Below are 26,611 nucleotides of genomic sequence, written 5' to 3'. Positions count from 1 at the left end.
GATTTGACTAGAGCACTTGTACACAGAGGAGAACCTTTGGACCTCAGACCCTATCCAAATGTTCAGTTACTCCACCTTGAGAGAATACCTTCCTTTTGTAAATGGGGTCAACCCATAAAGACAGATATAAAGATAATTATAGATACTGCTCTAACTTAACATATTGAAAAAGTTTTGTTTTACACAAATGGGTTACCTTAGCCAAACTTAGATTTATAGGGTACAAAGTACTTACACTATTCCAGTGACCCTTCACACTTGTGATACAACACACTATGTGTTGTGAAAAGTGAATGGGCAGAGGGTCACGTCATATAAAGACAAAAGTAAAAGGAATATTAAATGTCTTTGTATCTCTCCTTACGGGTTGGTTTTAGTATTCTGAAAGGGAAAGGTGGAGATTAAATCACCAAAAACACAAAAAGTAGAGCAAGAAAAACAGAATAAGGAAAAATTAAGATTCAGCTCTACAGCTCAAAAACGAAAGGAAAGGCCTGAAATAAATGAGTTCACATTCTGTAGTTAGCTATGTGCATGCTTTTCTGTAATGACCATGGATACACAACCCTGGATAAACCATTCTCTTTTCTCCCCCTTCCATCAGCCATCAGTGGCCAATCGGGCCATGAGAAGAGTTAGTTCAGTTCCATCTAGAGCACAGTCTCCTTCTTATGTTATCAGCACAGGCGTGTCTCCTTCAAGGGGGTCACTGAGAACTTCTGTGGGTAGTGGATTTGGCTCTCCCTCTGTGACCGACTCCCGACCACTGAACCCCAGTGCATACTCCTCCACCACATTACCTGCTCAGCGGGCAGCTTCTCCATACTCTGCACAGAGACCCGCCTCCCCATCAGCTGTACGTCGGATTGGGTCAGTCACCTCCCGGCAGACCTCCAATCCCAACGGACCAACCCCTCAGTACCAAACCACCACCAGAGTGGGGTCCCCACTGACCCTGACGGATGCACAGACTCGAGTAGGTTCCCCATCCCAAGGCCAGGTGGGGTCATCATCCCCCAAACGCTCAGGGATGACCGCCGTACCACAGCATCTGGGACCTTCACTGCAAAGGACTGTTCACGACATGGAACAATTCGGACAGCAGCAGTATGAAATTTACGAGAGGATGGTTCCACCTCGGCCAGATAGCCTGACAGGTGAGTACAAGGTGACACCCCTACACAAGCCCAGTGGGAAAGTGTTCCATGCAGCCGTTGCTAAAACAGAGCATATAACGTGGAAAAACCTTATGTTTTTGTCTCAAAATTTGTACCGCAGTGTACCGCAGACTGCAGGCTGACTTTTCTTTCAGGCTTTATACTTTTTAATCCATCAAATTATATACATTTATATCACCAGACCTCTTTTGCAATGAAAACATTTCCCCCATCCCTCAGAAAACTAGAATATAAAAGGTAAATACTTTTTGCATATTAGAAGAATTGGCTAGAATTCTAAACTGTTGGTTGCGGTTTTTCATAGTGAAATATTTTTCACTAGCTAGACCTACCCATACTCAAAACCCTAAATTATGTTAAAAGGTGGTATCAGAATGTCTATTCAAATATAATTTTTTTAAAGACATGCCTTATTAGTGTAGACTAGAATGTGGATTTCCTCACCTACTGCCTTGATTTTTAGCACCCCAATGGGAAAGGCACAAAGTTCTTATGAATTGCCTTCAAATGCCACTTGGATTAAGTCAGAAAGACACCAACCAGATCACTGATAGTACAGCTGTTTATTTCAGAGTTTTCTCATCGTGGGTTTTCTACAAGATGTACAGACTTTTGATTAAAATGATATTAATCTTTAGCTAGTGAAATAAAGTTAAAACTATGCAGGAAAATATAAATTGTGAAGTGAAAGTCTCAGCCCCCTCTTACCCTCACCCAGTCCCACTCCCCAGTTTATGTGTCTTCCAGACTGTTTTATTACATATATAAGTATATATATCACATATAGATGTGCACACACTGTATTTTTTATGCTGTTGAGCTCCAACAGCATATGTGTATCTATTATGTGTATCTCCTATACCTTCTTTTTTTCTTTAATGTATCTGAGGGTTCTACCTCATCCTCTCAAGGGATGCCTAGGACCTTATTTTATAGACATAATTTGTTTAATCACCTCTCTATTAACAGACATTTAGATTTCCTCATTTTTAGCTGTTAGAGACAATCATACAATATATATTATTCCTGCATATTTGCACGTAGCTTACTAAGATAACTGTGAGATCCATTTCTTGAAGTAGGACTGCTGGATCAAAATGTGTGTATGTGTTTTCTTAATGAAATACTATCAAATTGCCCCCACTAAACTTTTATAGATTTTTATTTCCACTAGTAGCTTGAGTCCCTGTTCCCTTTACCTTCACTAGCACTGCATATTGTCAAGGGGTTTCATCTTTGCCAGTCTGTACCTCACTGTATTAAGCGGCCTGTGTTGAGTAATGACTGAGGTTGATGATTTGATGTTTATCAGCCATTTTATTGCTTTACTGCAAACTGCAAGTTCAGGTCTTTTGTCTGTTTTGTTTTTTTTTTTTTTTAATTTGTAAATGCTTTTTATACTTGAAATAAATTGACCCCTTGTAATATGCTTCTCAATTATTTTTCATTTTCTAATTTTTCTTTTGACTTTTTTTGGTATTTCTTACTTACAGAAGTTTTTAATATTTATTTTGTACGGTAAAACTAGTATCCTTTCCTTATGGCTTCTGGGAAAAACAAAGCCTTTTTCAGATTTTCTAATTGCATGGTCTTGCACAAAGAATAAATATTGACCTTGATTTTGAGCTCAAGGAGATTCCTAATGGAGAAACTATCTCTTTTTCATTCAGCCGTCAGAAGGGTATACTTGGCTTAGATATTTTCTGGCATGTCTCTGAAAAGTATGCAGCAGAGTGAGCTAGGAATCATTTATGACCAAAGGAAACCTGAAGAGAGAAGTAGTTCTGAGGATTTCTGTTCCCCCTACCCACACCCCTCTGTATTTATGAACAATAGTTGTGCAGAAATCTATGTTTGCAGTAGGGCGAAGAGAAAACCAGGAAAGAAAGTGAGCACATAAAGAACTGTCTCCATGTTTAACCCTGAGGGCTAAACTCTTGTGGTTTAAAAAGCCTGCTTCTCTTCACAATGCAGGTGAAGTTAAACTTTATGTTTCAGGGGGGAAAAAATTATATGGATTTTTTTGTTCCCTTGAATAACAGTCTTCAAAAGAAGCAAAGGGTTTCTTAAAAATGTTCTAAGGAAGCTTTGGTTCCCATCGTCTGTCCACCTGCCCAGTTATTCTGAATGTAGATCCTAATTTGTAAATTCCTTTCTTTTTTTTATTTCAGAAAGTGATGTGTCATATTTACTATGGTTCTTGAGTTCAAAGACTTAACAACCTGCTAATTGAAAAGCCTAAAGCAATATTTTGTAATAGATTCAGACACTTGAATATTTGGTGATCATAATTTAAATGATGTGTATAAATTATGTCCTACAACAGAAAAATATGTCTGCCCTGAAACATTCATTTTAATATAACCATAGCATATTAAGGCAAGTTTTGAGAATAAAAAGAATTCACATTTGAAAGATAAATTTATGTTTGTTTTCACTGACTTAAATATAGAGGTTTTAAATCACAAGGAATATCTCATTGAGGTAGGTAAACTTGAGATGTATTTGTGGAATTGCAGCAAATTATTTATCCTCCAGTTTAAAAGATACTAAATTATAGTAGCCTTTCTACAAAATCACCTTACTTAATCTATTCAGTTCAGTTCAGCTCAGTCACTCAGTCGTGTCTGACTCTTTGTGAACCCATGGACTGCAGAACGCCAGGCTTCCCTGTCCATTACCAACTCCCAGAGCTTGCTCAAACTCATGTCCGTCAACTCAGTGATACCATCCAACCATCCCCTTCTCTTCCTGCTTTAAATCTTCCCCAGCATCGGGGTCTTTTCAAATGAGTCAGCTGTTCACATCAGGTGGCCAAAGTATTGGAGTTTCAGCTTCAGCATCAGTCCTTCCAATGAATATTCCGTACTGATTTACTTTAGGATGGACTGGTTGGATCTCCTTGCAGTCCAAGGGACTCTCAAGAGTCTTCTTCAACGCCACAGTTCAAAAGCATTAATTCTTCAGCGCTCAGCTTTCTTTTTCTCTTTTTTTTTTTTTTTTTTTTTCAGCTTTCTTTATGGACCAACTGTCACATCCATACATGATACTGGAAAACATAGCTTTGACTCTGTGGACATTTGTTGGCAAAGTAATGTCTCTGCTCTTTAATATTCTGTCTAGGTTGGTCATAACTTTTCTTCCAGGGAGCTAGCATCTTTTAATTTCATGGTTGCAGTCACCATCTGCAGTGATTTTGGAGCCCAAAAAAATAGTCTCTCACTGTCTGCATTGTTTCCCTATCTATTTGCCATGAAGTGATGGGACCAGATGCCATGGTCTTAGTTTGCTGAATGTTGAGTTTTAAACCAACTTTTTCACTCTCCTCTTTCACTTTCATCAAGAGGCTCTCTAGTTCTTCTTTGCTTTCTGCCATAAGGGTGGTGTCATCTGCATATCTGAGGTTATTGATATTTCTCCTGACAATCTTGATTCCAGCTTCTGCTTCCTCCAGCCCAGCGTTTCTCATAATGTACTCTGCATATAAGTTAAATAAGCAGGGTGACAATATACAGCCTTGACATACTCCTTTCCCAATTTGGAACCAGTCTGTTGTTCCATGTCTAGTACTAACTGTTGCTTCTTGACCTGCATAAGATTTCTCAGGAGTCAGGTAAGGTGGTCTGGTATTCCCATCTCTTAAACAATTTTCCACAGTTTGTTGTGATCCACACAGTGAAAGGCTTTGGCATAATCGATAAAGCAGAAGTGGATGTTTTTCTGCAATTCTCTTGCTTTTTCGATGATCCAGCAGATGTTGGCAATTTGTTATTTGGTTCCTCTGCTTTTTTAAATCCAGCTTAAACATCTGGAAGTTCACGGTTCATGTACTGTTGAAGCCTGGCTTGGAGAATTTTAAGCATTACTTTGCTAGCATGCGAGATGAGTACAATTGTGTGATAGTTTGAAAATACTTTGGCATTGCCTTTCTTTGGGATTGGAATGAAAACTGACCTTTTCCAGTCCTGTGGCCACTGCTGAGTTTTCCAAATTTGCTGGCATATTTAGTGCAGCACTTTCATAGCATCATCTTTTAGTATTTGAAATAGCTCAGCTGGAATTCCATCACCTCCACTAACTTTGTTCTTGGTGATGCTTCCTAAGGGCCACTTGACTTCTTATTCCAGGATGTCTGGCTCTAGGTTAGTGATCACACCATTGTGGTTATCTGGGTCATGAAGATGTTTTTTTGTATAGTTCTGTGTGTTCTTGCCACTTCTTCTTAATATCTTCTGCTTCTGTTAGGTCCATACCATTTCTGTCCTTTATTGTGCCCATATTTGCATGAAATGTTCCCTTGGTATCTCTAATTTTCTTGAAGAGATCTCTAGTCTTTCCCATTCTATTGTTTTCCTCTATTTCTTTGTACTGGTCATTGAGGATCGCTTTCTTATATCTTCTTGCTATTCTTTTGAACTTTGCATTCAAATGGGTGTATCTTTTCTTTTCTCCTTTGCCTTTAGCTTTTCTTTTTTCAGCTATTTGAAAGGCCTCCTCAGACAACCATTTTGCCTTTTTGCATTTCTTTTTCTCAAGGATGGTCTTGATCACTGCCTCGTGTGCAGTGTCATGAACCTCTGTCCTTAGTTCTTCAGGCACTCTTGTCTATCTGATCTAATCCCTTGAATCTATTTGTCATTTCCACTGTATAATCGTAAGGGATTTGATCTAGGTCATACCTGAATGTTCTAATGGTTTTCCCTACTTTCTTCAATTTAAGTCAGAATTTTGCAATAAGGAGTTCATGGTTGGAGCCACAGTCAGCTCCTGGTCTTCTTTTTGCTGACTGCATAGAGCTTCTCCATCTTTGGCCGCAAAGAATATAATCAGTCTGATTTCGGTATTGACCATCTGGTGATGTCCATGTGTAGAGTCTTCTCTTGTGTTGTTGGACGAGGGTGTTTGCTATGACCAATGCGTTCACTTGGTAAAATTCTCTTAGGTTTTGCCCTGCTTCATTTTGTACTCCAAGGCCAAATTTTCCTGTATCTCTTGACTTCCTACTTTTGCATTCCAGTCCCCTATAAAGAAAAGGACATCTTTTCTGGATGTTAATTCTAGAAGGTCTCGTAGGTCTTCATAGCACATTCAACTTCAGCTTCTTCAGCATTACTGGTTGGAGTGTAGACCTGGATTGAATGTGACATTGAATGATTTACTTTGGAAAGGAACAGAGATCATTTTGATTTTTTTGAGATTGCACCCTAGAACTGCATTTTGGACTCCTTTGTTGACTATGAGGGCTACTCCATTTCTTCTAAGGGATTCCTGTTCATAGTAGTAGATACAGTGATCATCTGAATTAAATTCACCCATTCCAGTCCATTTTAATTCACTGATTCCTAAAATATCACTGTTCACTCTTGCCATCTCCTGTTTGACCACTTCCAATTTACCTTGATTCATGGACCTAACATTCAGGTTCCTATGCAGCATTGCTCTTTACAGCATCGGACTTTACTTCCATCACCAGTCACATCCACAACTGGGTGGTGTTTTCGCTTTGGCTCCATCTCTTCATTCTTTCTGAAGTTATTTCTCCCCTCTTGTCCAGTAGCATATTGGGCATCTACTGGCCTGGGGAGTTCATCTTTTAGTGTCCTATCTTTTTGCCTCTTCATACTGTTCATGGGGTTCTCAAGGCAAGAAAACTGAAGTGGTTTGCCATTCCCTTCTCCAGTGAACCTCATTTTGTCGGAACTCACCACCATAACCCGTCTGTCTTGGCTGGCCCAGCACGGCATGGCTCATGGTTTCGTTGAGTTAGACAAGGTGGTGGTCCATGTGATAGGTTTGAACTTAATCTATTGGGGCTATATAATATTGTTATTTTTTAAATGTTAATCTCTAAGACTATGTATTTTTGTTTTAATGCGTGAGTAGATAAATAAAAATATTAACCATAATATTACAAAGATTTCTAATATCAAACAATTGCTGTGTCTCACTGTAATTCTTAAGTTCTTTATTTCTTGTTATAATCTGTCACATACAGTAATTTCATCTCACTAGGAATCCTGTAACAGGGAATGTTCACTGGATACTTTCTATAGTTCTAAGTGTTAACAAGCTCATTTGGGTCCTTTCTTATGAAATCATAATAAATGGCCACAAAAGTTTTCATATTACATGAATTCCATTGAAGACTCCAGCCAGATCCTTGCACAGTGAGCCTGTCACATTTTGAATGGAACAGAATGCTTTGGTCTCGTTTCACACCACAGTGGGAGTGGGCCAAGTGGGACTTGGCGGGCTTTAGGAGCATCCAGGGCTCAACTTGCCTTGGCCCACGTGTTTGTGATATTCAGTCTCACAGTAAATCAAGTGTTCTACTGAATATGAAAATAGCACCTCATACTGATAAGATTTCCAAGGACAAGGTACATTTTGCTGCCCAGTTTACGTCACAGTTAACAGACAATGCCGGCTCTTTTGTTCAGGATTCTCATGGGCTCTATAAAGAAATGGAGTTTATACTCTGTAAGAATGAGAAATCTGCCAGTAAGTACAAAGCCGAAATCCTCAAATGAGAACTTTACAATAGCAATCATAGTATCGTCCTTAGAGTTACATGGGCTTCCATGAGCCACTGGTGAACACCTCCCTCTTAAACCTTATGTTTGTGGAGGGCTCAGCCCAGTTCAGGATTTCTCATACTGTGTCTCATTGATCCTTGAGAAGTAGTTTTGTCCAATGTTGGGTGTGCAGTGACAGAAAGGGCACAGAGAGAGCTTCCTCTCAGCCCTCCTAGAAAGTAGCTGTCTGAAGAGGATGAACTGCATTTCCTTTTCGGCTCTATTTCCTCAATTTTGAAATAGGAATATTTGACTGAATAATCTCCCAATTACAAAATTATATAAACCTGTGATCTTTATTTTAGCAAGTGGGTAGCCAGTAGCCAAAACCCACATTTGTTCATTTAATTTCTTCCCATGTCACATTGCTCTCTGGGATAGGTAATAATCATTCATTTTAGAAGCTTTATGTATTAACTCTCTTGCCACTCCTCACTAAGCAACATATAATTATCACTCACATTCAGCCCCATTTGTTTTTAGTTATGCTATGATTAAGTGAGCTAACAGGATGTGAATGATTGTATCTTTTTGTAATCAGTTACTATGTTGATTATTTGCAATCTTTTTAAAAGCAAATATATGCTGACTGACTCCAGATATGTTTATGCTTTTTCTTCCTCATATTTGGAATATAACCTTAGTTGGTATTCTTACAAAGTGACAAATTTTGCTTACTTATGATGACAAATCACAAATTTCTGAGCATCATAGTACAGAAAATAGTATGTCACTTTTTAAAAGAAATTAAAATATTTGGGTTTGAAATCTGCATTATAAACAGTTTGAATGAAAGAGTGGTTGAAGTAACTTAATATTAATACACTAACTTTGTACTTTTCCTTTATACCAGAAAGAAGGTAAACAAGAATCTGGTATGTGGGTTCCTGGAAAAATACCTGTTTTGGTTTTGTCTTGTTTTGTTTTTTTTAATTGCAATAACAAATAATAAAATAATGCTTTATAGATCTTATTAGTTTGCTGATGGTTTTTAAACTCTATAACATAAAATTTCATGTTTTTCTGTAAAAAAATTGCATGAATAAATTGAGACAAAGGTCAGAACAGTTCTTGAATATTAGCCTATTTGTAAGCACTATTATGTAGGTGTCATCTTAAGCGTTGGGATATAAAGAGGTATGGGACATGATGGCATGCTCTTTTTGGTCACCATCATAAAATAACTTACAGTTGGGGGGTGAATTTCAGAATATCAAGCCATTTAATAATTTTGTGTGTGTATATGTATATATATGTGTATATTTTAGAAAATTTGCTTTTATCCTGCTGCCAGGAGAAAGTCTTACTTTTAGAGTGTACATGTTATCCTGTAAAACTTACTGGGTTTGGTGTTTAGACTCAGCATTTGGTCATATTGATTAGGAGTTATACATTTAACCTCACCACAGTGTTCCAAGTTGCTTAATGACGTAATTTTCCTGCCTGTAGGCTTACGGAGTTCCTATGCTAGTCAGCACAGCCAGCTTGGACAAGACCTTCGTTCAGCTGTGTCGCCCGACTTGCACATCACTCCTATATATGAGGGGAGGACCTATTACAGCCCAGTGTACCGCAGCCCAAACCACGGAACCGTGGAGCTCCAGGGGTCACAGACAGCGCTGTACCGCACAGGCTCAGGTGGGCATCCGCTCTCTTTAGTTCCTTTCTTAATTTCACAGGTCCAAGAGTAGAGGATTTTATTGAGGTGGGTTTCCTGTTAGAAGGAACTCACATTGTCCATGTGGATGTTAGGTAAACAGTTACGAAAGCAGATCAATAAACGGGAAAATAGAAGTTCATTTAGGACCTCTTTACTTGTTGGCTTCCCTGGAGGCTCAGATGGTAAAGAATCTGCCTGCAGTGCAGGAGATCTAGGTTTGATCCCTGGGTCAGAAAGATCTCCTGGAGAAGGGAATGGCTACCCACTCCAGTATTCTTACCTGGAGAGTTCTATGGACAGAAGAACGTAGTGCCTGGTGGGCTACGGTTCATAGGAGTCGGACATGACTGAACAACTTTCACATCATAGATAATATATATTTACCATAGTTCAGTCTAAACAGTTATACCTTAGTTCACAAATAAGTTTGTACAGCTATAAATTTGACTCCTTGAGTTCGAAGCATATCAGAAAGAAAAGCCTTTTGGGAAATATTAATTTGTAATTTTTGTTGCCTAGAATGCATCTTCAGAGAAAATCCTTACGTGAGCTATTGGCTTATCTTTGATTTGGCACGTATGTGACCCAAGTATATTTGGTATTACTCTTTTTTGATACTGAATTTTTTCTGAATGTTTAAGTGGTAGGATGTGAAATTAATTTTCCTTATTATGGACTAGGGCAGAATCTAGGGCAGAATGCCGTGCTGACAGTTATAAAAATAGGGAGCTAGTGAGGGAAGGATTGAGAGTTTGGGATTAGCAGATGCAAACTAGCATATGTAGGATCAATGAACAGCAAAGACTTACTGTGTAGCACAGGGAACTATATTCAATATCCTGTGATTAACCAGAATGAAAAAGAATATGAAAAAGAATTTATATATATGTGTGTGTATATATACATGAAATGGAGTCACTTTGCTATATAGCAGAAATTAATACAGCATTGTAAATCAACTATACTTCAATAAAAATTTTTTAAGTCAAAAAAGAAGACATAGGGAGCTAGTGAATCACATTCTTGCACCCCTAGTGTCACGTGTGCCACACCACAGTCACTGATAGAGGAGAAGCTAGAGCCTATGACCCCGGGAGCTGCCAGATTGCGCTGCAGGTCTCATTTATAGATTCTCAAGAGGCCCCTTCTTTAAAAGAAAAAAAAATTAGTATAGATTCATTAACTTGCCCATAAATGAATTCTAAATAGCAATGATAACACCCTACAGGCACAACTCTAAGAGCCAGACCACCATGAGGGAAAAGACTGTTATTGCAAAAACTGACAGTTGGGTCCACTGTGGGATATTTCTTCTAAGAGAACATGACAATTTTTAATAGATGTTAGTGGAGAAATATTTTACTCTTTTGGTCTACATATTGAAGAATTTTTTATGAGGTTTAAGAAATAAATAATGTTACTAAAATATGTTAATTGCAGGAAGATTGTAAACACAAATTGGAGAGCTACCTATTGCAATAATTTGGAAAAAAAAATGTTAAATACTCTGTGCAATACTTTATATATAGCATCAGGCAATAATTTTAGGGAGTAGCTTTAAAAGAATTTGATTGATTTATCAGTCTTCTTTCCTCTAAAGTTTTTTTCTCAATGTTATCAAAATCCACACATCTATAAATAAAATGTATATCAAAATAAGTAACCTGTATTCACTACATGTCCAAAGATTGGTTTCAATAATCTATAAGTTTGAAAAAATATCTTGCTTATTTTTTATTGCTAAATTGTTATAAAATTTTCCTATTTATTTCTAAGATCATTTTCCTTTATTTCACTTGCAGTTTTGTTACTGAATCTTAAATATATTCAGACTTACTATGGGAACAGATTTATAGTTTCATTTTTGCTCTTTCCTGCTAATAAAATTGATATTAATATTTGTGTTATATTAAAAATTCAGTTCCTTTTTCCCTCTAATCAACTAGATTGGTAATATCTAAAAGTAAGCAATTTATAGAATTGTTAAAAACCCTTCTTAAAATTCAAAACATTTTTACTTTGAAAAGTATTTCTTTGTGGAGAACATACTAATCTTTTTTAAAATGTTGACTTTCTAGTAGGTGTTGGAAATCTGCAAAGGACGTCCAGCCAACGAAGTACCCTTACATACCAAAGAAATAATTATGCTCTGAACACAGCAGCTACCTATGCGGAGCCCTATAGGCCAATACAGTACCGAGTGCAAGAGTGCAATTATAACAGGCTTCAGCACGTAGCACCGGCTGATGATGGCACAACGAGATCCCCGTCAATAGACAGCATTCAGAAAGACCCCAGGCAAGTACTAGTTAAGAGTCTCCAGAATGCCACCATATCTCAGGAGTCAACCCGTTCCTTCATTCTTTTTCTTTTTCCCAAGTTGCCCTATCTATTATAGTGTGAGTAACTTCTCATCTCTAATATTTTCCAGTACTGTAGGTCACTGAGGTTAATTTTTAAAGATAGTTTCCTTCTTTTGGTTTGTTAATAATAAAGTTAGAGAATGCACAGGTCTGTGTGAATATCTGCAGCATCCATCATTTTTCAAAATACTTTACCAAGGCAACTACTTGAGATAGCCGTAGTCTGATTACACAAAAGATTTTAAAGGATCATTTTATACCCTTTCTTTTATCTTGACTGATTTTTTAGATGATGGCTTCAGAAAATGCATGAGGTTGTTTTATACTGGGAAGTCCCAGTGTCATGTATATTTTGAATCATGTTGGTCAGTGCTGTGCTGTGCTTTTATTAACTAGGTCCTTTGAAAACTATTTCCCCCATTTAGGGGGAAATAGTTTATAAGAAATTCTCATAGTGCATAAGCAAAAAATATTTATTTCCTTGTTTTTTATTTGGTCTTATAGAAAACATGTTTTATTAAGGTATGCATGAGTCATTCAGTACTTGATTGATTTTGAAAAACTAGCCTCATGTCTTTAATGAAAGTCATTTAAAATACTCAGGAAATAAAGATATTTAGAAACTAAAAGAGAATTTTAACTTCCGAAAGAGTGATATTATTTCTAAATTTTAAGCAGCTTGAGTAGTTATTTTAAAGCATATATTAGCAAGATTTCATTCTCTCTTCACCTACAAATAGTTATTTCACTGAAAGATTGTTATAATTATCAATTCATTTTTAGCAGCCTACCAGCTCATTCTAATGAATGTGAATTTAAAGCATGAGTGAGCTTTGGTTATTAAAACAAAATAACCTTAGATACTTTGAGCTGAGTGGGAAGCCCATTGCCCCACTAAAACCACTCCACCTATTCACTCTTTTGCCTAAAATTTTTTTACAGTGTATGTGTACATTTGATTCAGCTATTCCTGTTTGCTACCATTCTGTCATTTTAAGGATTTTTAAAAATAATTTGTCTAATAGCATCTCCAGTATGATTAAATTAAAATTTTTTACATGATTTTGTTTTTTTTGAAGTCATCACAGGAACAACAGAATAGGGCACTCTGATGATACAGAAATTCTCTAAAGACTTTTGAATTGTAGATAATTTAGACCATACCTTGGCTGAACCTGCTGAGAAAAGAATAGCTATCCAGAAAATCAGTGAAGTGTGATTAGAGCTTTGAGTTTAGTATGCATTCCTGAAGACTTAAGTTTTGACCTCTGTTTTGAATTGATTCATTATAAACAAGGATTTCATGTCTGATAATACACTTCAGTTATTCATAGTATGATAATTTCATAGTCTGATGCATAAAACTATTATGGCTAGCTTTGATTATGTGCACCTTCACTGATAATGTATTTTGTAAGATGAATAAATGATTATCTTATAATAGGTGCATTTATTCTAGTCAAAACTGGAATCTAAGTGAGTTTAAAGTTTGAATATTCAAACCAAAGTAAAAACTCATGATAATTTTAGTTTTAAAAAATAACAACTGTAATATCTTTACTCACTTCTAAACCTACTTTGTCATTAATGCCACATCATAGTTAGCCTGACACTTTCCCTGTAAGACTAAAGAAATTATTGATGTTTTCTATATATAAGGGATGAATTTTTTTTAATAATTATCTAGTTTAGAGCCAAAATGTATTAATGGTACAAATAATTCATCTGAAAGAAGAAACAAAGTACTTACTGTGGAAAGTGGCAGTGAGACAGAATTCATGTTATTCTTTTTGAGGAGGGCTTCAGCTCTGACACTCACCAGCATAATTCCATTTACCATCGCTTTGATCTTTATGCTATTGTCAAATATTTTACTTCTATATACATTGTAAAACCCATAATATGGTACTGTTATTTTTACTGTAAATAGTCAGTTGTCTTTTAAAAAAATAAAGTCAGAAACATGATCTTTTTATTCACCTACATAATTATTTATAGTTTCCTGTACATCTTCCTATAAATTCTAATTTCCATCTCAACTCATTTCCCTTCAGCCCAAAAAACTTTCTTTAGCTTTTCTTGTGTTGCATGTCTGCTGGCAACGCATTCTCTCATCTTTAACTTATCTGAAAGTGTTTTTATTTACTAATTTTTAAAGGATATTTTTGCTGGCTATAAGATTCAGGATTAATAAGCTTTCATTTTCAGTGCTTTAAAGGACGTTGTTCATTATCTTCAGACTTCCATAGTTTCTGATGCAAAATCAACCAACATTTGCATTATTTTTCTCATTAATATAATGTATCTTTTCTCTGACTGCCTTTCATATTTTTTCTCTTTTTTGTTGACCTTTAGCAGTTTTACTCTAACAAGCCTTAGTTATATTTTTATTACATTTTACCTGCTTGGGGTTCACTGAAATTCTTTACGTGTTGGTGATTTTACCCAAAGTTGGGACATAGTTAACTATTATTTCTGTAAATATTTTTTTCTGGCCCAAAATTCACTCTCCTCTCCTAGAATAACTTGACACCATCTCACAGGTTACTGAAGTTCTGCTCACTTTTAAAAAGTCTTTTTTCTCTGTGTTCTTCATATAAGACTTTATTAATCTGTCTTCAGATTTGCTGTTTTTTTCTCCCATGGGCTCCAGTCTGTTGTTAAGCCCATCCAGTGAATTTTTTTTCAGACATTTTAATTTGGCTTTTTTTTTTTTTAATAGTTTTCATGTCTCTGATGACATTCCCCATCTATTCACTCCTTAAATACATCTTTTGTGTTATGGCTGAGTATATTTATAAAAAGCATTTTAAAATCCTCTGATCTTTCCAACATCTATGTTTTCTGTAAGTCTGTTTCTATTATTTTCATCTTTGAGAGTCACATTTTTCTGTTTCCTATGTAGTTTTAAATTATATGCTAATTGTTGTGTGTGATGTTGTGATTGTTGTGGATGTTGGCACTCCGTGTTGTCTCCTGTTAGGGTTCTAAGCTTTGTTGTGGCAAATAATTAAATTACTGGCAAGTGCTTTGATCCAGCACAATTGATTCTGCTCCTTACTAGGACAGATCTATTTTAGATTTATTTTACTCCCTAGCACATGGCCCTTACTCTGTGGCATTGTTGTTACTCCTAAACATGGCCTTTGTGGAGACTAAATGCTGAGGTGATCAGTAAGGTCTGCCCTGTAACTAGGCTGGAAGTCCAACATCACCTGATAGGTATCCAATTCTCTTTCTGCTCTTCACCAAACCTGCATATATACAGCCCAGTGCTCAACTAATGACTTATGAGTAGGCCATACACAGACTTGTAGCATCTCCTCTGCTATATAGCCCTCTCCTCTCGAATATCCTGCTCTGCAAATTTTAACCTCTTTAGCATCTCCAAATTCCAATCTTTCCCCCTCAGTTAACTAAGACCATCATGCCCAAATGAAATTGCCATCCAGCCAGCCCATGTATTGATAGCAGTCTTTCCAGGATAAGTTTCTGCTGAAAATCAAGTTTGGAGTAGGTGCCAGCTGAGCCTAACTCCCCATCTCCAACTGGAGCCCAACCTTTGTGTTGTCTGGCCTTAGTGACACCCTGGGACACTAGAAAATCTTGACCATTTAAAGAGGACAGAATGTATATTTGTAATGATTGAATCTTCAAGGAAAGATTAAATCACACTCCTTGCACTCTGCTAATTACCTTGTAGATTTATATAGTAAGCTGTAGACAGATTTTCATCAGAAATAGTTAACATAGTTTCAATAGTTTCAATGCATAAATGAAAATCTGCTTTTTACAGAGACTGCCCCTACTTAGTATATAGTTCATTTTTCAGGGCTGATGAATGTTAGTAAAATGTATATCCTAATTCTAAGTATGTAAGATACTTTAAAATAAATCACCACAATTTAATCATCACAACCAGCCTAAGAAGAAGTCAGAAATGATAGTTTTATTGTTCCTATTTTACAGATGGGAAAACTGGAGTTCTAAATAAATGGTTTTCAAAATCACATCCTAATCGCAGGACCTTGGACTTAAACATAGCAGTCTAGCTCCAAATTCTGTGCTTTTCTGTTGCATTATCCTCCCTCCCTTGGTATTTGTGGTTTTCTCAGTGTCCGTCTGTCCCCCAAACTGGAAACCTCCATCCCATCCTTGACTTCAGTTTTCAGTAAGGAGATCATCTGGTTTCTGTCCTAAGAATAGATGGGGGAGGGGTGCTATTTGAAGGACAGTGAGCCCAGGTGGCATGTAATTGGTTCAGCCAAGGTGGAAAGAATAGATGGGTTGGATTTATATTAAATATTTTGGAGATAGTTAACAGAGTTTGCAGGTGGATTGGATGAGAAAGATAAAGGGAAGAGAAAAATCCAGGATGGTCCTATTTTATTTTGGGCAAATGTGGGGATGGTGGATAGTCTCCTTGCCGCCAGTTCTTCCTGATTCTAGTATATTCTCTACTTGGCCACCAGAGTTATCTTCCTTATAAATGTGACCATATTGCATTCTCTCACTCTTCTGCTTTAAAACCTCCACCAGCTTACTTTTCCCGTGTGGGAGAACAACACATGAACCACTGAACTCCACCTCTTAATTACTAATCCCAGGTTCCTTGTCTGTCTATACCTAATGTTATTTGATAGTGCCTACCTCATGGGGCAACAGTCAAGGTAAGTGAGATAATGTCTGTAAAGCTCTTGACATAATACCTGACATAGATAAACTCAGTAACAGTTCATGTTAGAGTTTTAAGACTAAGCTTTTTTAGTTTGGCGTACATGACCCTGTACATAAAATCATGTCTTACTCAATGTTTCTATCTCCAGCACCTACTGTGGCGCCTGTAGTAGGAATTCACTGATGGGTGGTATGAATGTGTGTGTGCAGGTATGAAATGACCTGCCCCTTTGAAGTGGATGAACCAGTTTATAACAGTTTACTCCATCCTGTTACCAAAGTCTGCAAATGTGTTGCTTTGTGAGCCATTTGTAAGAAACTTACCTTTATGCAACATAAGCATAAAATCACATTTAACAAGGATACCAAACAGCCATTTAAATGGCATCAGAAAATTCTGACAATGTGGTATTATCTTTTTAAAAAATGGTATGAAAATATGTATGTATATTTAGTATGATTGTGTACTCATTATCCAAGGAGGGGGCTAGTACAGGGGTGAGGGCACAGACTCTGAAAGCTGATCGCTTGCTTGCTCTGTCGTGTCTGACTCTTCGCGACCCCGTGGACTGCCATGGGATTCTCCGGGCAAGAATACTGGAGTGGGTTGCCATTTGTTTCTCCAGGGGATCTTCCCAACCCAGGGATTGAACTCACATCTCCTGCACTGCAGGCAGATTCTTTACCGCTGAGCCATCAGGAAAGCCCACCTGAAAGCTGATGCCTGGGTTCAAATGTTGCTCGGCTGTTGACTACCTAGGTGTCTTTAGGCAAGTTGCTTAGCTCTTCTGCTTCAACCCTCCAAATCTGAAAGACTGCTTTAAGTATAAATGCATTAACATACATAAAATGCCTAGAATAGTGCCTGGAACAGAATAGGTGCTCAGGAAATATTACATGCTACTTAATAATAATACAGTTTTTAAAAATTCTGTACACACACATGTGCACACTTGGTATGTTGAAAAAAGACCAACAGGAAACAAACAGTGGTTTTCTCTGGATATAGGATTACTGGGAAAAAATTTTTTATCATGTTTTATATTTATTATAATCAAGAGCAACAATATAAATTAAATTTCTTACAAACCAGCAGGCATGCAGTATTTCCACTAGCCTTCTTCCTCCCTCCCCAGACGTGACATCTTCTCGCCTAGCTGAAGTGCACTTGTACTCGCACCTGCAAATTTCTTGCAGACACAGAAAGGCATAAAATTAGAATCAGAAGGAAAACAAAAATGGAAAAGTAACTCATATTAAGAACCTCCTTTGTACCCCTGAATCTTTCTGTGCATCATGATTTCTTTAAGATCATAAGTATCTGTGATATGTTCATCAGTGGAAAAATATTATTTATGTCTATTTTTAAAATTTATTTATTTTTTAGGATTTTTGTAACATCCTATTGTGGTCTCCACTCTTTTCTTTTGACAGATGTTTCGTTCAGTCTATGACAGACCCCGCGCCTTCCTTTCTGAGGCCGTGTTTTTCTCTTGCAGGGAGTTTGCCTGGCGTGATCCTGAGTTGCCTGAAGTCATTCACATGCTGCAGCACCAGTTCCCATCAGTTCAGGCCAACGCAGCAGCCTACCTGCAGCACCTGTGCTTTGGCGACAACAAAGTGAAGATGGAGGTAGAGGAGCAGCGCCTGGGATGCCCGAGACAGCAGGCGGGGAACGGGGAGTGGGGAGCAGTACCTTTCTCCTTAGCAGCTGCATGCCTTGAGAAATGGTCCAGTACATCTAGAGGCGTTTATCAAAACGATGTTTTGATACCAGTTACTCTTTTACTTCTCAACTATGCATTTCGATATTTCTTGGGAAAAGCTGCAATGAGGATATTTCTGAAAATACATTTAGCTTTTTCAAATCATGTGTCCACTCATTACCTTATTTATAAAACATGAAGCAAAATCAATTTAACCTGCAGTTTTAAAAGTATTTTCTGTAAATCTATTAGATACAAATTATAATATGTACTTGTGAGCTCACGTATTTTATGAGATTCTGGTCAAGATTGGTGCCAACACATAATTAAGTAAAGGATTTATAGCCATTACTAATTCTGAACGTATATGAATATTTTATTTCAGATTTTAAGCATTTGGGGCTTTTATTGAAAATAGTGAGTCACTGGTTTTGGCTGGATTTCACATTTTAAGCCATTTTTCCCCCTGCAGTGTCATGCAGCGTTTGTTTTTTTCATCCCTTAAAATTTAGAACAACAAACAGTTACAGACCTAAAGGTGGATGCTGTAGATAAAGCCCCAAAATATTCATATGATATACTAATGAAGTAACAAATGGAAGAAAATTTAGAAGAGGAGTCACCCAGAGACAGAATTCTAGAAAGCCAATAACTTCAGTCAGAACTCCCCTCCTGTGTTTTCTTCAACCCCACATAACTTTGTTATGCTCGTGTATCTGTGCATTTCACTCAGAAACAGTGTGATCCCTGTGTATGTTCAGAAGGTGATGTGTGACTCTGCTGCCTGCATGTGGCCCTTAATCCACCCAGGGTCTCCCTTCCTTTCTTTAAGCCATGAACCAGTGAAAAGAGCTTCATCTTAGCGAGTGTCCTTAAAATTTCTAAAGCATGTTTTCTTAGAATAAAAAGTACCCTTTTGAAATGATCTGAAGTCATTCTGTTTTCAGTGATCTTTCCATAATAGTCTTTTGTTTGACCTCTGATTGACCACATGTCACTTAGGCCTGGTACTTAATATTTTTCATTCTAGGTGTGTAGGTTAGGGGGAATCAAGCATCTGGTTGACCTTTTGGACCACAGAGTTTTGGAAGTTCAGAAGAATGCTTGTGGTGCCCTCCGAAACCTTGTTTTCGGCAAGTCTACAGATGAAAATAAAATAGCAATGAAGAATGTTGGCGGAATACCTGCCCTGTTGCGACTGTTGAGAAAATCTATTGATGCAGAAGTAAGGGAGCTGGTCACAGGTGGGTACAAAATGTGATCTTGTCTTGGAGGAGATGTAGAAAACCATCTAGACTCTGCCCGTGTGTGGTGGCATTGTGAAGGACTTGAGGAGGTCTAGGTGGGAGATGATGACACAGTGCTCACAACTGTGACGATGGCTTGCACAAGTTATTCTGATGACTCAGGAGGCACTCGCAGTGCTCCAGTCATCTCTTCTGGTCTCATGCATTGTACTCCTTAGAGAGCAAGCATCAGCTAACAGATGTCTTGTTCACAAAGGGTTGAATACATTATTTTTCATTACATACTCCACAGTAATTACTCATTTTAAATAGATTTGGTTTCCTTTGTTATGAAAATAAACTGTACTTAATGGATTGGCTACCTGCCCCTTCAGTTCAGCCAGTGTCTGAATGCCTGTTAGTATCTCAGATACTTCTCCAGGTAATTGGAGATGTAAAATGAATAAAAGTCCCTGCCCTCATGTAGCACTTTGATTCCAGTGGAGCACAAGTGATCTGCTGTGAATGTCAGTGAGCAGTGCAAGTGCCAAACTCAGTGGAGGTTGCACCGGGAGCACAACTGATGGGTAGGGAAGTTCTCTGGTCAGTGCGAAACCAAAGGCGGCCTGAAAGTTCAGGAGGCATTGGCTGGGTACAGAGGGGATATATTTCCAGTCGCAGGCAGAGGCTCAGAGACAGCATGGGATCTAGGGGCAGAGCTATCAGCAGAAGGGGGATTCTGCAAGAAGACAAGACCAGAGAGAAACACAGGCCTGGTTTGGGGAACTTGTGTTCCCCATGCAGTGGGAGGGATTATGGGGCATGGCATGGCTAGTTTGGACTTTTAAATGCATTCTTCCAGCAGGCAACTGGGTGGGGGATTGATTTAAAGTGGAGGAGCCTGGCACCTGAGAGGGCTGTGAGGAGGGTAGGAGTCTGGATATAATAGCTTGTACTATTCACTGGTAGTGGGCAGTGGAGAAGAGGGAGCAATGAGAGAAGTATTTCATGGCCAGGGCTTGGTTGTCAAATGTGGGGAGTGAGCAACCCAGAGAGGTCAAGCTGAAGAAACCATCTGTAGGAGGGTGAGTAAATGACAGCATTATTTATAGTAAAATATTAGGGGGAAATACTGAGTATTCATTGGTAGAGAAGTGGTTAAATGTGGTACATTCACACAGTGAAACTGCATAGAAGGGTTAAAGTAAGTGCGTTAGCACTATCTATAGCAACAGATAAATCTCTACAAATGTTTGCAGAATGATAAACCCAGTATGATACTATAGTATAAGTGTTAAAGTATGCAGGTTGAGGCTATAATTTATTTTTTGGTAGAGACACACACAAGAAAGGTAAAATTTTTTATTGAAATGATAAAAGACATTCAGGATAGTTGGTTACATCTACAGGGTTCAGGTGGAGAAAAAGGAATTGGGGTGTAAAATCCAGCTCTGTTTCTTTAAAAAGAAAGAGAATTCTAAAACAAATAAGATAAAATGTTAATGCAGCTGATCCTTGGATAACCTGGGGTTTGGAGACACTGATCCCCTGTGCAGTCAAAACTCTGTGTATAACTTACAGTCAGCCCTTCACATATGTAGTTCCTCCACATCTGCAGTTCTACATCCATGGATTTGACCAAACACCAGTTGTGCAGTACTGTAGTGTTTAGCATTGAAAAAAAAACCACGTTATTAGTGAACCCATTCCAAACCCATATTGTTCAGAATTCAACTTCATTTAACAAAACTAGGGGTAGTAGACATCTGGGTGTTTGTTTTATATTTGCTTTGCTGTTTTTCATGCTTGAAATAGTTAACTTAAAATTTTTTAACAACATTTTTTTCAAAATTAAACCCATTCCCCAATGGCTTCCACTGTAAAATCAGAGCTTTAGATTCTGTCAGCCCTTACTCAGTCACACTTAGGAATATATTAATAACAAACCATCTTGAACCTAATATTTAGTTAAGGGGAATCAGCTTTCTTGTAAGATATTAATGTTCAAAGTAAATACCCTGTATTCAAATAAAGTATGCAAATTATGTACTAAAAGTAGAATCCACATTATGTATAATCTTAAACTCCAAAATGGATTGCTTGCCCTAATGTAGTTTGAATATAAATGCTTTAACACATCTAAATTATATATTGATTTAGTTGTATGTACTTCCTCTTTATTAAAATGTTCTTAAAACATCAAACCCTCTCACACCAGAAAAACAATTTGTATTTACATACTGTGTATTTGTATTTACATACTGTGTATTGTGTGTGTGTATGAAATGAAAATTAGAACAGGAAATAGAATTAAGAAGAAAAGATTATAGACATACCCGTTTAAGAAGTTAGGACAGTCACTGTGATTACACCCGAAAATTTGTCTTAAGCTCCCTGTTAGGGAGGCATAGAGAAGACGGTGTTATTTGCAGTATATGAGCTTTTTCTTTCCTCATATGACATTTCTTTCCCATCACTTTGAACATATATGTAAATGTTCAATATTTTCTCCCAGAAACACACCTGTGCAGCCAGCAAGGCTACCGAATAATATGTGCAGGCTCCCTGAGGGACCAGGGGCAAGCCAGGGTCAACCTGACCTTGGAAACACAGCATCTACTAGGTCTGGTTCTCTTCTGATTAACTAGGCAGATTTATCATGGCTTGGTCCTTACATCCATAATGTGCAGCTTTTTTCTCTTCTGTCATAATTTCTCACAGGAGGAAGGAGTCTTGGCAGCTTTTTTGTTTCTGAGGTTTTATCCTTGGGAGGAATTGTTACAGTGTCTTTCCTGAACTGAGCTCAAGAAATTTGTTATGATTTAGTGATAAACAAGAAGTAAAGTGCATGAAAGTTTGGTGATTTCTTTTTCATTTTAGAATAAATCAAATTTATTTGAAGTAGAGCCAGACTTTACTACTAAGGGCTTTTATGTACTGATTTACCTGGTGCATACTCTGGATGGGAGTGCTAATTTAGCTGCTTTATTACATATTTCATCATTTCTGTTTGGGAACAGTACTAAGTTGCTGAGAACACAAGATATTTTAAGACTTGGACCTTGACCTTGAAAGGAGGATATGAGTTTTCCCAATTCAAAAAGCTATTTCCCTAATAGATTGTATCAGTTCCAATATAAAACTAGCAACAACCTCTGATATTTCTGTCTTAGAAACAGCTGCCAGTAGCTTTTAGCCTATTTTAGAAGTATTTTTTGGCCATAGTTATAGGGTAGGGAATATTAACAACTGTTTTATAACTCTCAACTTGTACCTGTAACAATTTGTACTGGCATGTGGATGGATTGCTTATGAAATGTTTTTTTGCAAAAGTAGGCTTTGGAATGGGAGTAGCCAGTGTGTAAACAGTTCACTGAGATGACAATATAGAAAGGAGCTGGACCAGAGAACTTACAGAATTGAGTTTCCAGTTTCAAAATGCTATATGTCAGCCCAAGTTTGATTTGTATATAAACATTATCTACCTAATATGAAACTACCAAGTCATAATATAAATTGAGCATAGTTACTTGGCAGTGTATGTGTATTATATTTATACATTTATTTGTAGGTTAAGATTTATGGAGACAAGAAAAATTTATTCACATTTTTCAGTTCCAGAATTTAGTAGTACCAGCTTTAATGATCAGTAGTGGTTTATTGTTATTTTAAAATTTATTTATTTATTTATTCATATTTTTGGCTGTGCTGGGTCTTCATTGTGGTGCATGGGCTTTCTCCAGTCGCAGTGAGTGGGAGCTACTCTAGTTGCGGTGCAAAAGGCTTCTCGTTGCAGTGGATTTTCTTGTTGCAGAGCACAGGTTCTGCACATGGGCTTAGTTGCCCCATGGCCTTGGGAATCTTTCTGGACCAGGAATTGAACCCATGTCCCCTGCATTGACAGGTAGATTCTTAACCACTGGAACCACCAGGGAAGTCCTCAGTAGTGTTTTAAGAGCAACTAATCCCTGATACGTTTTAGAGAATGACAACATCTAGAGATCCTTCTGCCCTTTCATTAACTATTCCTCAAGTCAAATACTCATAAACTGTCTCTAAATCAAGATTGGAGGGGACCTCAAAATTCATTTTGCCCATCAGCCATTTAATGCATGGAGCCCCTGGGTGGCTTCCCTGGTGTGCAAGCCACCCACCATTTGCTTGAGCCCACAGAGACAGGGAAGTCATTACTTTGTCATTACTCAGTCATTAAGACTGAGCAGCAGGGTTGTCCAGAAAGCACCAAGAAAACATTAAGTATGACTGGAGAGGCAAGGAAGAGAAGCCCTGAGGAGCTCATTTTGCCTGGGAATAGCCACTCCAGTATTCTTGCCTGGAAGATTCCATGGACAGGGAAGCCTGGTGGCCACAGTCCATGAGGTGGCTACAGTCCATGAGGTTGCACAGTCGGACGTGACTAAGCATGCACACACATAGCCCCAAATCCAGCCTTCCAGATTGCTCCTAACTGGGAAAGCATGTCCCAGGCTGAACCATTTTCATTAAAACACATCTGCTCCAGACTTGGTTTGCAGGGTGTTCTATGTGACTGCATCACCCAGCATTCCCTATCACTTGCCCATCTCCTACTAGAAGATATCCTTCCAAATACTAATGTTCTGCCAATGTCTCCACAAAATACTCTGCCCCTGGCCAACCTTGCATGATGCTTGGTCTTTGTAAGTATAGCCTAAGAGTTTTTCAGTTAAGTTATAGTCAACTTTGGATCATGAAATGTTAAAGCACAATGCAACTGTCATGTTCAAAATATTGTATCACTTGAAAATTGGTATCCCCTTGTTCTGTTGTTCTTAATATTAAGTAATTCAACCTAGTTATTAATCCAAAGCCCTTTTTTCTGGTTCCTTTTGTTTCAGTTTGGCATTCCTAACACACTTCAGTGAAGAAATTTTAGATATTCTTTTAAAAAGATGCCTCGCCTTTGCTTTAATTATAACTGTCCAGGGCCTGCATTTTGGGTCACATCTTTATTTTCAGGGGAAAAAAGGAAAAAATACTTTTGGCCAAGTGTATTTTCCCAGGAAAGTGTGGCTGTCATTGTTAAAATAGTTCTCTAATATGTAACATGATTCTGTGTTTTCTTCATTGTGTTGAACATTTTCCAGGTTGAAACATAATGAGCTTTTCTTCCAGTAACTGCTGATATGTGTAGGTGAGGTTTGTATTACAATGATACTTTTTGCCTTTATTGTGCTTAAACCTGAAAGCTGGATAAAGTATGGTTTTCCCCTACTTGGGTTGTAACATGAACATCTACTAGGTCACAGACTATGGATGAAAAGTGGGATCATCTTGTCACTAGAAAAAAATGTGTTGAATTTACTTGTTCAGGATAATTAGTGTTTCTAAGCTAGGATATATCAGCTTCAAGTTATTGAGTATCCTGAAAGTATCATTTTTTAAAATTGTAGAAATTGAAGATATTGCATAGAATCTGGAGGCCTGCCTTTTAATGCACCAGATGTCCTAAAATTATCACACTTCTCTTACCCCCATTAACACTGGTGTTAAATACCCAAAAGTAGCCTTTGGATAATAATGGACTTTGTTTAAATGACTGCCGTATTCACATTCCTTCCAATTTAGCAAGTGATTATTCATCCATATGGCTAAATAAAATATTTCCACTCTGTTTATTTTAAAATTTTTGGATGCCAGCAACGCATTCCAGACACTGTGAAGAACGTGAAATTACGCATATTCCTTTCCTGATCATTAGCTCCGTATTTCTAATTAGTAAATTAGTAAGAAAATGATAGCTATGCACCAAGGAAGAGTAGATGGGCCAGGCTAAAGTATAGCAAACAGCAGGACATCCTATAAAGAGCCAGAGCTTAATGGACATGCATTCAGCCTTTTGGACGGTTGCTTGCCATTACAGGATGAAATAATTGCTAAACATGTCCCCTTGGCCTAATTAATGTGCCTTCAAAACAGTCATTTATTCTCTGATCCAGAGAGGAGTTGGCCTGCTACTGTCTGTTGTGCTTCTTGTGGGCCCCTAGAGCTGTTTGGAGCCGCATGGGTAGTTTTCAGAAATCAAGCAGCATCACCCCCCAATTCTCAGCACAAGTCAGTAGAATCCTTACCACTTGGCCCACTTTATAAAATAATAGCATTTTATTATTAAATGCATTCTCTTCTTTACTGAACATTTCATACCATAAAAATCAATAATGAGAAAATGACAAAAGTTTCATTGGTAGCAAGACAAAAATAGCTTGATAAATGCAACAACTGCTAATTCAAAGTCACAGAACTTTGAGCTGGAAAGGGCCATAAAGAAATCTTCTATTCTGCCCCTGGTATTTCAGCATAAGAAACTAGAGTGCAGAGAGGTTGGCTTCCCTGGCTTTCAGACTGGAGCTCTTTCCTCCATGCCTCTGCCTGCTGCAGCCCATCCCCCAAGTCTGGGGTAGGGTGCAAAAGCCCATTTTCACATCTCATTTGTCTTAATCTTTCAAATTACCACCAAAAAGGGGGGGGAGGGGGGCGGAATCCCATATCTCCTTTACTATCTGAATTTCACCCAGATGTATAGAGAAATATTTTTGAACTTGGTCACTAGCACGACCACATCAAACTAATGATCAGGTAGTTTCCTTCAAAAACATGTGAAATGTGATCTTAGCCTTGTATTTCAAGATTTGCAGTCTAAGTATGAAAAGATTTGCCCCTGAAAGTGGAATGGGGAATGCGTAGGCTTCTGAACACCAAGCAGGATGAGGCAGTCAAGTGGGGAGACTCAGAGACTCCTGTGGAATTCAAGTGGTCAGCCACTGGTCTGGGTGGAGTATCTCAGCACGAGCCAGGCCCCGTTAACGACGCTGTCTCAGTGAACTAGCCAGCATGTTAGTGTGAGAAGGATGAGAGAGCACATGACGAAATAGCTCAAAAAGATGCCCAGAAGACCGCACCCACGTTTCTCAGGTCCTTTGCAGTTTCGGAGTCTTTCTGCTCTCTTAAGACCTAGGACTGGAGGCACTTCTGTCTCTCAGCTGCTCTGCTTGGACCAGATGCCTTAGTGCCATTACAAATGCATAAGTGCATTCCTGGAACACATAGAAGTCAGCTGTGGAGCCTACAACTGCAGGCACTTTTTCCCAGGGGAGTCTCTGTGGTGGTGTAAATGACCTAACTCTGTCAGTGCCTGAAGTGACCTGAAGATCAACCAGGGTGGCTAGGTCTCTGCCCCCGCTGCCACC

General features: G+C 38.0%; 1 protein-coding gene across 15 annotated transcripts in view; it reads left to right on the top strand.

The window, feature by feature from the left end:
* The window catches only part of PKP4 (plakophilin 4), a 248,764-nt gene that overhangs the window by 188,245 nt on the left and 33,908 nt on the right, over window positions 1-26,611 (top strand). For 11 of the 15 annotated variants that reach the window (XM_043894943.1, XM_043894947.1, XM_043894937.1 and 8 more), the window contains 5 exons: window positions 605-1,157; window positions 9,203-9,391; window positions 11,492-11,711; window positions 17,953-18,085; window positions 19,190-19,403. In XM_043894943.1, coding sequence (XP_043750878.1) covers window positions 605-1,157; window positions 9,203-9,391; window positions 11,492-11,711; window positions 17,953-18,085; window positions 19,190-19,403 — 1,309 coding nt within the window. The remainder of the gene's footprint in view (window positions 1-604; window positions 1,158-9,202; window positions 9,392-11,491; window positions 11,712-17,952; window positions 18,086-19,189; window positions 19,404-26,611) is intronic. The other 4 variants (XM_043894948.1, XM_043894946.1, XM_043894941.1 and 1 more) reach the window with 1 other exon arrangement.

This window comes from Cervus elaphus, chromosome 33, assembly GCF_910594005.1.
Source record: "Cervus elaphus chromosome 33, mCerEla1.1, whole genome shotgun sequence".
NCBI lineage: Eukaryota > Metazoa > Chordata > Mammalia > Artiodactyla > Cervidae > Cervus > Cervus elaphus.
The sequence above is the reverse complement of the archived record's forward strand: the minus strand, read 5'-3'. Positions and strand labels throughout refer to the sequence as shown.